The 12432-nt window shown below is 38.0% G+C and overlaps 3 protein-coding genes across 3 annotated transcripts; all 3 read left to right on the top strand.

Moving 5' to 3' along the window:
* Positions 1-692: 692 nt before the first annotated feature.
* Positions 693-2375, top strand: LOC142618473 (anthocyanidin 5,3-O-glucosyltransferase-like). Its single transcript, XM_075791415.1, has one exon. It carries the CDS (start codon positions 774-776, stop codon positions 2190-2192), a length of 1419 nt encoding a protein of 472 aa, XP_075647530.1. The 5' UTR covers positions 693-773; the 3' UTR covers positions 2193-2375.
* Positions 2376-4280: 1905 nt separating this feature from the next.
* On the top strand, positions 4281-10589 carry LOC142619617 (anthocyanidin 5,3-O-glucosyltransferase-like). The gene is made up of 2 exons (XM_075792778.1): positions 4281-5853; positions 9808-10589. The coding sequence occupies exon 1, from the start codon at positions 4442-4444 to the stop codon at positions 5846-5848; it is 1407 nt and encodes a 468-aa protein (XP_075648893.1). The 5' UTR covers positions 4281-4441; the 3' UTR covers positions 5849-5853; positions 9808-10589.
* Positions 10590-10692: 103 nt separating this feature from the next.
* Positions 10693-11801, top strand: LOC142620155 (uncharacterized). Its single transcript, XM_075793568.1, has 3 exons — positions 10693-10812; positions 10902-11528; positions 11787-11801. The coding sequence occupies exons 1-3, from the start codon at positions 10747-10749 to the stop codon at positions 11799-11801; spliced, it is 708 nt and encodes a 235-aa protein (XP_075649683.1). The 5' UTR covers positions 10693-10746.
* Positions 11802-12432: the final 631 nt, after the last annotated feature.

The following is a 12432-nucleotide window of genomic DNA, read 5'->3' as shown; positions in this document are numbered from 1 at the left end:
TTTTATTTTAGATTTTGAAAGAAGTTAAAACTTTATTCAAAAAATTGAAAGAAAACAAAGCCAAAAGGATGGCAGGCCTACTTGAAACTATAAGGATTGAGATAAGGTAGAATACTTAGAGTATTGCATATTATGCAATTATTATCAATGGTTAAAACTTGAGATTGATAGTTGCAAAAAGTAATTTTCAATCTCAATCATAGATTAAAAAAGTTAAAATAAAAGTTAACAAAAGTAAAAAGTAAAACTTTAAAAAGTAAAATATAAAAAAAATTTGTAAGAGAGAAGAAGGTGAATTGCACCATTGGATCCTAATCCGAACTGCATACAAATCAGAATAAAGCAGCGTCTAAGAGCAATATGCTGGGTATATTTCGATTCCCTCAGTGATTAATTAGCTTGCAAAAGCAGCCAAAAATGTAAGAGGAAAGTTTTCAAACCACACAACATAATCAGACTTTAGTCATTAAAAAATGTTCCAATCTACAGTGGGGTTGGATACCATTTAACAGTTGTTTGGACCAAGAATTTGTTATTTACATAGAAATTTTATATTTGAACATGTGGCTCTTCCACTGTGACACGGGTCATAGAGGTCATAAAAAATTTGTAGTCTTAACCTAGGGCTTCATAGAGGTCATATAAGACAAAAGCCCCTTGAAAACTACTACATATACACCAATCCTTGAGTTAATTACAATTGAATAATTGTATATCAAGCATACACTTCAGTTAAGAAACCCCCCTGAGCCGTTCTTCACTTCTGTGTGAACATGGAAAATGCCATAGTTCTATACCCTTTTCCAGGCAGAGGTCATCTAGTCTCCATGGTCGAGCTTGGCAAGCTCATACTCAAACATAACCCTTCTTTCAACATCACAATCCTTATCTTTAACAAACCAAACACAAGTACCAACTCCACCGCACCCAAATATGTAGCCAGCTCTACCACCCAATACATCACCGCTGTCAATTCCACCACTCCATCTATCAACTTTCACCACCTCCCACCAATCTCCGAGGTCCCATCCACTCCTTCCCTTATAGCACAAGCCTTCCTAATCCCACGCCTCAACAACCTCAATCTCCACCAAGCCCTCAAAGCAATTTCCCAAACCTCTAAACTCAAAGCTTTTATCTTTGATTTCTTCTGTGATGCTGCTTTCGAAGTGGCCACAAACCTTGACATCCCCACTTACTATTTCTTCCCCTCTGGCGCAAGCGCTCTAGCTTTGTTTCTATACATACCCACCTTGCATAAAAAAGTGGAAAAAAGCTTGAAAGATCTCGGTGATATGCTTCTTGACATTCCTGGCTTACCGCCTATCCCAGCTTCGGACATGCCAGGAGGTATATCAGATCGTACTACTCAACGGTATGAATATTTCTTAAACACAGCAACCCACACGGCCAAATCAAATGGGATTTTTGTAAACACGTTCGACTCGCTTGAAAAAAAAGCTATCAAGGCAATATTGGATGGACTATGTGTCCTAGATGGATTAACTCCCCCAATATTTTGTATTGGACCATTGATATCAAGCAGCAATCAAGATGGAGATGAGCACGAGTGTTTGAAATGGCTAAACTCCCAACCGAGTCGAAGTGTTGTGTTTCTATCTTTTGGAAGCATGGGATTGTTTTCAGGGAAACAGTTGAGAGAAATGGCGGTGGGGTTAGAGAATAGTGGCCAAAGGTTCTTGTGGGTGGTAAGAAATCCACCGCCAAATAATGAGGAACGGCCAAACTTGGATGAATTATTTCCAAAGGGTTTCTTGGAAAGAACCAAGGATAGGGGGTTTGTAGTGAAACAATGGGCTCCACAGGTGGAAGTGCTGAGTCATGACTCGGTGGGTGGGTTCGTAACTCACTGTGGGTGGAACTCGGTGCTTGAAGCAATTAGTGTTGGTATGCCAATGGTTGCGTGGCCTTTGTATGCAGAGCAAAGGTTGAACAGGGTGTTTTTGGTGGAGGAAATGAAGGTGGCATTGGGTTTAAAGGAGATGGAAGATGGGTTTGTGAGTGCAGAAGAGTTGGAAAAGCGACTGAGGGAGTTATTTGAGTCCAAATCTGGGAGAGATGTGAGAGAGAGTGTTTTGGGCTTCAGAGACGAAGCTATGATAGCCCAGAAAGAAGGTGGCTCCTCCCATGTTGCATTAACCAAATTGGCCCAATTGTTGGAGCAAACCTGACAGTGGTGGCAGCATTATTGTGCAAGTTAAGTTCTGTTTTTTGTTTTTACTGTATATAAGAAAAGAAAGACATGAATTCACTCATCAGTATGTCTAAAATTTTCATGTCTTTTTTGCTTAATTGAAGAAAGGGTTTACGATTTCTTTTTGGTTAAATAAAGAGACAACTTACCATTTTTACTATTATTTAGTGTATGCTTAAATTGGTGTGGATTTGGTCTCCGAGGAGTGGCCTCTATAATCACAAGCATGTACAACACTTTACAATAATGAGTAGCTACTTTTTTAGAGAATTAGACCCATGAGTTCGAGGCCGCTTTAGTTTGGTTAAAAAAACGAAATATTTCAATACGGTATTAGTTAATACTAATATATCGATTTAGATTTACTACTAATTTATATATATTTATTATTCAAAATCTCTATAATTTGTTGCAAATATTTAAAATGATAATTTACTTATATACTTTAATTGAGAACTTTCTGATTAAAGTGTCAGCTCATTAATAATAAATAAAAGCAAATACATAGATAATATTTAATAGATTATATGGTGATAATTATATTAATAATAGTAGTAATAATACAAGTTTGTAGTTGTAATGGTAGACGTAGATAGCAGATCACTTGTATCCTTAATAATAGTAGTAAATACAAGTTTGTACGGTCAAATGCGTATGAAACTTGTGTCCTTTTAATTTTTAATATATATATATATATATATATATATATATATATATATAAAATTCTACTTAAAATTTAAACTGTCAAAGTTAACGTGGGTAGTGTCAGGGGCACACTTACACAGAGTCTCTTCTTTAATGAAAAGTAAAAGCAAAAGGCAAAAGAAGTCCAAAGAAACATTAATCAGTAAGAAGTGAACAGAAGTGGAGCAACTCTGGACGAAAGATGAAGAAGAAGAAGAACCAAAGACAAAAAGGAGACGGATGATGATCCGCGAAGGTGCGTCGCTACCAGAAAAGTGGAAGCGACAGCAAAGATCTGGGTATCTTTCTTCTTTTTTTTTCTTTTTTTCGTTGATTTACACTTTACCAGTCGATTTTCATTTTCTGGCCGATATCTAGTATTTTTCCCGGAATAACCGATACGTCCCGGTATGACCCAATATTTGGAGCGAAACGAAATAGCCATGTTTCTGTTCTGGCCTAAGCATTGGTACAGAAAATTACAGCCGTACCAGCCGATACCGTACAGAATCGACCACCTTGGTTGGAAAGTTAATTTTTCAAAAACAAAGAAAAAAATAAATAGTATATTACAATTATTTGCCATGAAAGTAGTAGTATCACTATACTCAAATTATCATATCAACATAATATATCGAATCAAATGAAATTTAGCTTGTAAGAAATAAAATAAGTCAATCTAAACATAATTGATAAACAAAATAAATTTGAAATATTTATATCTCAAATAATTATATTCTAACTCAGTTGAATTACAAAATACATATAAACTAGATTTTTTTATTATTAAATTAAGGAGAGTGGAAAAGGAGAAACTAACAAAAACATATATATATATATATATATATTTAAAATATATATTATACAAAAAGTAATTAACAAAATTCTATATTCACTTCTAAATACTTTTAATTCAAAAAAAATTAGTTATCTCTAGTTTAAATATTTTTATAATTACAACTACATATTTTTTGTATGATAGTCACTTTACAAGTATAAATTTTTGTAAAGTCTGGATAGGTAAACGTTCAGGTTTAGTCTCTAAAAAGAGACTCATACACATATATTACTTATATATTATAATAGAATTTTTATTTTGTATAAAAAAAAATACTTTTATAATTTACTAAATGTATTTAAATTAAATAAATAAATAATAATGACATCAAATTAGTAGTCATAATGCAAATACTTACAATTAACTGAAATTGACTTAAACTACTAAAAAAGTCATAAAACAAATAATAACATATAATAACATATAAAAAAGTCATTAACTGACATATGTCTATGACTACTTCTCAGTTCTCACACGTATGCCATGACGAAAGAGATGCTACAGTACTTGAAGTTATGTGGACAGAACTTGTCTAGAATTTTTTTTTTTTTTTTTTGCTGAATAACTTGTCTAGAAAAATTAAAACACAAACCTGGATCTGGATGATTTGAGTATTTATTGAAGTTTGTATGCAAATTGTCACAGCTCATAAGTGATTAGTCTTTGAAACCCCCGACGCCATTCTTCTCTTTCTTTGTGAGAAAATGGAGGATGCCATAGTTTTATACCCTTCTCCAGGCAGAGGCCATCTGATCTCCATGGTAGAGCTTGGCAAGCTCATACTAAAACATCACCCTTCTTTCTCCATCACAATCCTCATCTTAAGCGAACCAAACACAAATACAAACTCCGCTGCACCTCAATATGTAGCTAGCTCTACCACCAAATACATGACTACCGTCAATTCCACCACCCCATCTATCACTTTCCACCACCTCCCACCTATCTCTGAAGTTCCACCCAGTACTACTTCCATTGTAGAACTGAAGTTCTTAACCCCACGCCTCAACAACCCAAATCTCCACCAAACCCTCAAAACTATTTCCCAAACCTCCAAACTCAGAGCCTTTATCATTGATTTCTTTTGTGATGCTGCTTTCGAAGTGGCCTCAAACCTTACCATCCCCACCTACTATTTCTTCACCTCTAGTCCAAGTAGTCAAGCCTTGTTTCTTTACCGCCCCACCTTGCATAAAAATAAGGATCAAAGCTTCAATGATCTCAATAATATGCTTCTTGTTGATATTCCTGGCTTACCTCCTGTCCGGGTTTCAGACATACCCACTACTAAAATGTACGAATATTTTCTTAACACTGCAATCCACATGGCCAATTCAAATGGACTTGTTCTAAACACATTCGACTTGCTCGAAACAAAAGCTATCAAGGCAATCTCTGGTGGACTATGTGTCCCAGATGGACCAACTCCGCCAATTTTCTGTATTGGACCTTTGATATCAAACACCAATCAAGATGGAGAAGAGCACGAGTGTTTGAAATGGCTAAACTCACAACCGAGTCGAAGCGTTGTGTTTCTATGTTTCGGAAGCTTGGGATCGTTTTCGGAGAAGCAGGTGAAAGAAATTGCGGTGGGTTTAGAAAATAGCGGTCAAAGATTTTTGTGGGTTGTGAGAAATCCACCACCAGATACGGATAAAGATCCAAACTTGGATGAATTGTTGCCAACGGGCTTCTTGGAAAGGACCAAAGATAAGGGATTTGTGGTGAAACAATGGGCTCCACAAGTGGCAGTGCTGAGTCATGATTCAGTGGGTGGATTCGTGACTCACTGTGGGTGGAACTCAGTGCTTGAAGCGGTTTGGTGTGGAGTGCCGATGGTTGGTTGGCCTTTGTACGCAGAGCAAAGGTTGAATAGGGCCGTTTTGGTGGCGGAAACCAAGTTAGGTTTGGAGTTAAACGAGTCGGAAGATGGGTTTGTGAGTGCAACTGAGTTGGAGAAGCGAGTGAAGGAGTTAATGGACTCGGAAGTTGGGACAGAACTGAGAGAAAGGATTTCGGGTTTGAGGGTTGAAGCAGTGGCTGCTGTGAAAGAGGGTGGGTCCTCTCATGTTGCATTGGCGAAATTGGCTGAGGTGTGGAGGCAAAGCTAACATGGGTTAGTTCACCTGATAACTCTTTCAGCTATTTTCTTTCTTTTTTTTTTTTTTTTTTTTTTATAGGCTTGAGCTATTTTCTATATGAGCCTAATAACTCTTATAGTGCGCAACGCTATGATACTTTGGTTTAATCAAAATTTTTTTTTTCTTAACGGTACTTGCTTCCGTTGAACTTGCTTATAAAATAATAATAAGGGTTATGCTAACGAATTTTTAGGTATTTATTTTACAGAAATTTTGACATAATTTTTATAAAAAATAATTAAAATATTAATTATTATATATTTTTTTTCATAAAATTTTTTTTTAAATAGATTAGTAATTAATATTATCTTTATTTTTTGATAAACGGTAATTAATATTATCTATACGTAAAAAGAGCCAATGAGTTATTGTTACCATGTGAAATGCTACAGTACTTTCGTTTGTTCAATTTTTTCTTAACGGTACTTATTCTGCAACCCTTTGGTTGTTTCAATTTTCGCTGGAATACTTTCTTAAAAAAAAAAATCATTGGAATACTTGCTTCCATTGAACTTGCTTATATAATAATAATAATAATAAAACATCAACCCAACAAATTATCTCTTTATAATAAAAGCGGCAATGCCGCTAGTGCTTTCGTATTGTGCATCCAGTGCAAAACACTGTACAGCACTGTAGCGTAAACAGGGTTTTGGTTTAGTTTTTTTTTTTTCAAGTAATCGGGTTGTGTAATGCGTGCACAGTGCATCGGTACTGTGCAATATCGTAGCTGCAACAGTGATTTGGTTTTTTTAGTAATAGTTTGTGCTTTTTTTCTTTTTTTAAAGATTGATATAAGCTGACATTTATATTGTTATACTGATATAACAAATTTCACAATATTTCTTTATAATAAAAGTGGCAATGCTGCTACAGTGCTTTTGCACTGTGCATTCAATGCAAAATATTGTGCAGCACTTTAGCGGAAACAATGTTTTGGTTTAGTGAGTTTTTTTTTTTTTTTCAAGTAATCGGGTTGTGTAATGTGCGCACAGTGATCGGCACTGTGCATCTAGTGCAAAACACTGTGTAGTACTGTAGCTGCAACAGTATTTTGGTTTTTTTTGTAATCATTTGTGTTTTTTTTTTCTTTTTTTTTCTTTTAAATATTGATGTAAACTGACATTTATATTATTATACTGACATAATAAATTTCACAATATTTTCACAATTATTGACGTGTCAATTTCTTACAAGTCGAAATAAAATAATAAAATAAAATAAGAGATTGGTTCTTTTTTTTTCAGTAATCGGTTTGTGTTTTTTTTTTTTTTAAATATTGATGTAAGCTAACATTTATATTGTTATACTGACACAAAAATTTCACAATATTTTCACAATTATTGACGTGTCAATTTCTTACAAATCGAAATAAAATAATAAAATATGAGACTATAGCCAACCAAAAACTGAAAATAAATATTTAAAAAAAATGTTACAATACTTATTGTTATCACAATACACTGTAGCACTATAACTATAACACTGCTTTGGTTTAGTTAGTCTTTTTTTTTTTTCCATTAATCGGTTTGTGTTTTTTTTTTCTTTTAAATATTGATGTAAGTTGACATTTATATAGTTATATTGACATAACAAATTTCACAATATTTTCACAATTATTGACGTGTCAATTTCTTAAAAGTCAAAATAAAATAATAAAATATGAGACTGTAGCCAACTACAATTGAAAATAAATGTATTAAAAAAATGTTACAACACTTATTGTTATCGTAATATTTTCACAATTGTTGAGATCTCAATTTCTTATAGATTAAATAAAAAAAATGCTAAGTCCACAACATTTTAACATTAATTTCTACAGTGCTTAAAGTTTTTTTTTTTCCCAGTAATCGGTTTGTGTTTTTTTTTCTTTTAAATATTTCTATAAACTGCCATATATATTGTTATATTGACACAACAAATTTCAGAATATTTTCACAATTATTGAGGTACCAATTTCTTACAAGTCAAAATAAAAAAATAAAATATTTGACTGTGACTACAATTGAAAATAAATATTTTGAGAAAATGTTACAACACTTATTGTTATTGTAAGTGCACAAGACACCGCTCCGCAAGAACATGCTATAAATTTCAGGCCTAACGAGCCTTAAAACAATATGAATTTGTAGAAGATGGGCCAAACTCGGGTTAAAAGTGTGTGAGGATTAAATGACAAACTAAAGATTCAAATACTGAAACAACAAGGAACATAGTAATTTTCCTGACGTAAGCCGAGAGTTGTTCTTATATTATCTTTCTCTCTTTGTTTCTTTTTCTTTTAGGTTACAAAAAGTCCATCCCCCTTTCCTGTCTTAGATTACTCTTTAAATACTACTCTTTTGAATATTTTGTACACGTGTCGCCCCAACTCCCCCTTAGCCTAGATATTTCTTTTCTTAGTGCATTTGAATAGTAACTGCAAGTTTCCCTTCCATCGTTCAAGTGTCACTTCTCCATTAATGCGGTGGTTGGTGCAGGCTTTAATGCTGGAGGAGTGTACTTTTATTCTTTGATATTTCTCCAACATTGGTGCTTTTAGGACATTCAAGGGTTCACTCCCTCTAACCATTGGTCTTGACCGTGTCATTCCCTAACCTTTACCATGAAGTCCCGGGTTCTCCGGTGTCAGTCCGAGGGGAAAATCACCTTCGGCTGGATCCTCGGCGTATGGACCGACCCGTAGTACTAACAAGTCCTAAACCCAAGGATAGGTCGGCCTTCCTTAGCATGACCCAACGGCCCATATACCCATCAAGGTCTTTTCACCCCCCACAATAGCCCCTCAAAACTCTAATTTTCAACGTCCGAGGAGAAAAATAGGGTTTTGATCTGACAAGAACTTACTCCACACACTTTGCGAGTTACGGCACGTGTGGAAATCGTTTCGCGTCCCAGAAGATGCCACTTGGCGGTTTTATTTTCAAAACGCGCGCATTTATTACTGTAAGTTACTCTTTGTCTCCCATGTTCAACGGTGAGATGGGCATCCAACGGTCCTCGTTACTCCACGAAATTTTAGGCGGGACAAATATAATTTTGAGGCCGCCTTTTCGCACGTCGTGACGCTTCGGGAACCTGCGCCTTCATTTAATTCCTCAGGGGCTAATCCCATCAAAACATCAGCCATCATACCTTACTTGCAGAAAACCGTGGAAATTTGCACACCTTCAACTTTGTAAGTTCTTGCTCTTTCTATTCTTAACCTTTTCTCCTCGGTCTTTGTCCTCGGCTGTCACTACAAACATTCTCCCTCTTAGAGTTTAATCTCTCGTTCCTCTGTAATGGGAAGACTCAAGTGTCTAGTTGATACCGCCGCTGGGATGGAAGGCTTTAGGGCCAAGTACTGTATTCCCAGCGACGTAGGGTTGAAATATTGCCCGGCAGAAGCCGTGGCCGGTTCTAGGAAAAAGGGAGAGGTTATCATCCCAATGATAGCCTTTATAGAGGGTGGGATGACCCTCCCAATGAGACCCGTAACTAGTGGAGTACCTTCGCAACCACCGCCAGGTCCCGATCGTGCCTCCCCAAACGTTTTTAGAGTTTTGGGTAGTGTAGATGCTCTAAACGAGCAGATGGGTTTAAACCTCACCTGGCACGACGTCGTCTTTCTGTACGAGTCCCATAAACTTTCTAAGGTAAGTTATTACATTAAGTCTCTCGCGTCGTTAGGCTAATCTCCTGTCCGCCCAAATCCAACAAAGGCATGAAGGACGACTACTTGATCGTGTCTGGGAACTGGCACGACGGCCTCCACTGCCCAGTTGAGTGGGGAGATCCAGGTGCGACACCTTAGGATTAACCTCCCCACCTCGCAACTGCCTTTGACACTCACAAACATGCACACTAATATGTGTTATATTTGTTTAACTTTGTCACTTGTTATGTGAATCTGACCATGTTGTTCACTTTCACATCTTTCTTTACAGATAAGCAGCACGTGCGTCCACGCTTGAGCCACTGCAGCGTTGCCGATCTAAACCGAGTGCTTCGCTCCGAGGTGTTTGTCAGCGAGGACCTACAACTTAGAGCTGCCCATCTGATTTTAGGATACGATCCCATCTCCTCGGACTTCCAAGAAATAGAAAACGCCATAATCGCGGGTGACCGGAGGCGAAGAAAAATAAACGTAGCCCGGCCCAACTTTTTGGACGACCACGATCTCCCTGACGCCCCTGACACCGTTTTATACAACCAGGCCATAGCGGCAATTCCCCTCGTCGTGCATTCCCAGGCAACTATTGTTCCAGAGGAGCAGGTATCTTCTTCTCATACACTAGACGAAGAGATAGATCAATTCCAATTCGAAGACACCGAACGACCTCGAGGGAATCAGTTCGTCGTGCTTTCAGACGAGGAGGAAGAAGCTACCGAGGCCTCCAGAATTGTAGGGTTTATAGTTGCCCAACCGGAAGACGAAGCCGAGGAAGACATGGATAGGATGCAAGATCTCCTAGTCAAGAGAGGTGCGAAGGTCGCTGAGAAAAAGACGGGTGGGTCCAAAGTTCTTCAAACTTTGCCACCTCCTCCTCCTCCTCCAGCTGAGCCAAAACTTCCCGCCGAGGATCCCAAAAAGAAGAGAAAGGGGGATACCGAAGGGACGATCAATAAGGACCACAAGATACCACGAGAACACCTCACACCGGTTCACAGCCAGGCCGGACAAAGGCAAGGTAGGGCCCGCTCGCCGGGAAAGCGGAGAAATCAGGGACGAGGCAGAAGTGCGCCGAGCACCGACCACCTGGTCCCCCGACCTAAAACTGGACTGCGCCCCCATCTCCTGCCAATCCAGTATAAGGGCGGTTCAACAAGGCCATGCCCACCACTTGGCCGAAGTGTTGGAACGCCCTCTCCTGCTGCTCAAGGACATGGAGACCTTGGAAAAAATGAGCCAGCCACAACTATTCCTCTCACTAAAAAGAGACTTAGCGCTGGTAAGTTTTTCCCCTTTTAGGAAGATTCCACTTTTAATAATATTTATAAGTTTTTTTACTATTCCTGATTCCATCATACTTTGTTACAGGCCATTCAGGAGGTCTTTGTAGCCGAGAAGTTTATAGAAGACACTCGAAAGAAGGCCAGAACTGAGCTTGAAATCAGACTGGAGACTGAGAAGTCCTTGGGCACAACCCTTGCTGAGAACGAGAAGTTGACCTCAGAGGTGGCTGATCTAAAGAGAGAGAGGAATGGGGCCGAGGCGAATCTGAAGACCATGAAGACCCAGATAGAAGGGCAGCGCAAGCTCCTTCGCGAAAGAGATGAAGAGCTCTCCCAAGCCCAAAGGGAGTGCTCGGATCTGAAAAAGGAACTTGCGCTGATAAAGGAAGAAGCCAGCTCATTCCAACGCTCTTTAGAGGCTGCCAAGCAGACAAGCTACGAGGAAGGGGTAGAAACAACCGAGGAGCAGCTGACAGAGGCCTTCGTGGCTTTGTGCCGGGAGTATTGTCAGAAAGTCTGGGGGGAAGCCCTAAACGTAGCTGGAGTTCCTCTATCTTCGGATTTGAGGAAATCCGAAAACGTTTGGCTTCCCCTGGAGATACAGGAGATTGAAAAGGCTCCTGCTGCTACTCCTACCCCTGAATCAACTCTCCCTGCTCTGCCTCCGGTGGTCCCACAAAGAAATTCCTCGATCCTGGGCCACAACCTTCAGGTTCCAACAAAGAGAAGGAAGGAGGAGGGGATGCAGAGAAGGACTTGAGCCAGTCAGTGGAACCCAACGTCCTTCCAACGAAGACAGCAAATAAAGGAAAGCAAGTCTTGACTCCTTTTGAGCTGGAGTTGAGAAAGACCGAGGGCACCAGTACCTCTCAGCAAGACCCCCCTTCAAAAGCTTAGGACCTATCTTTAGGACTTCTCTTTTTCCATATTTGAATTATATATGTAATGTATATTTGAATGATTAATGAAGAACAACTTTATTTGATTTTTACTCGTGTTGCATCTGCTTTTACTTTATTCTTTTTATATTTATCGCAAAAGTTTCCCATTAATACATAACAAAAGTTTCTCAGAGTAAACAAATCTAACTCCAAGGATTGCACAATCATAACTTCCACATAATCATACGCACATTATTAAAGATTTAATAGAAGGTGATATGGTTGAGATATTTAAACAATGCCTTTGATTAAAAAGAAGAAAAGACCTCATGTATGGTCAAACTCTTGTAATGTATAGCACCGTTTCTAGTAGGATGTAAGATCCGAGGACCATTCCTTACACAAACTTGCTTAACACTTAAAGATATAAAACTTAAGATCCGAGTTAATAAACAGTAACGCATTAACACCCAGACATAATGAGGAGTTAACTTTGATCAAAGTTGTGGTCCAAAGGTAAGACTTAACCAATTGTCCATTTGATTCTTAAAAATTGTAACTTCAAATGTTAAATTTCCCAAAGCAGGAGGTCCGAGGACCTGGCATAACTAAGGTTCTGTTTAACAAATGATAATACATCAATTTCCACAAGGTTTGTGGTCCGAGGACTGCACTTAACCAAGTTTCTGTTTGATTCTTAAAAACGATAACTTCAAATGTTAATTTTCCCAAAGC

The sequence above is a fragment of the Castanea sativa genome, chromosome 12, assembly GCF_040712315.1.
Source record: "Castanea sativa cultivar Marrone di Chiusa Pesio chromosome 12, ASM4071231v1".
NCBI lineage: Eukaryota > Viridiplantae > Streptophyta > Magnoliopsida > Fagales > Fagaceae > Castanea > Castanea sativa.
This window is presented reverse-complemented; position numbering and strand designations above follow the sequence as displayed.

Bases quoted from the DNA above. Each gene is read 5' to 3' on its own strand.
- LOC142618473 (XM_075791415.1), top strand. From the start codon at position 774: ATGGAAAATGCCATAGTTCTATACCCTTTTCCAGGCAGAGGTCATCTA.
- LOC142619617 (XM_075792778.1), top strand. From the start codon at position 4,442: ATGGAGGATGCCATAGTTTTATACCCTTCTCCAGGCAGAGGCCATCTG.
- LOC142620155 (XM_075793568.1), top strand. From the start codon at position 10,747: ATGGAGACCTTGGAAAAAATGAGCCAGCCACAACTATTCCTCTCACTA. The intron at 10,813-10,901 runs GTAAGTTTTTCC...ACTTTGTTACAG, and splicing joins TAAAAAGAGACTTAGCGCTG to GCCATTCAGGAGGTCTTTGT.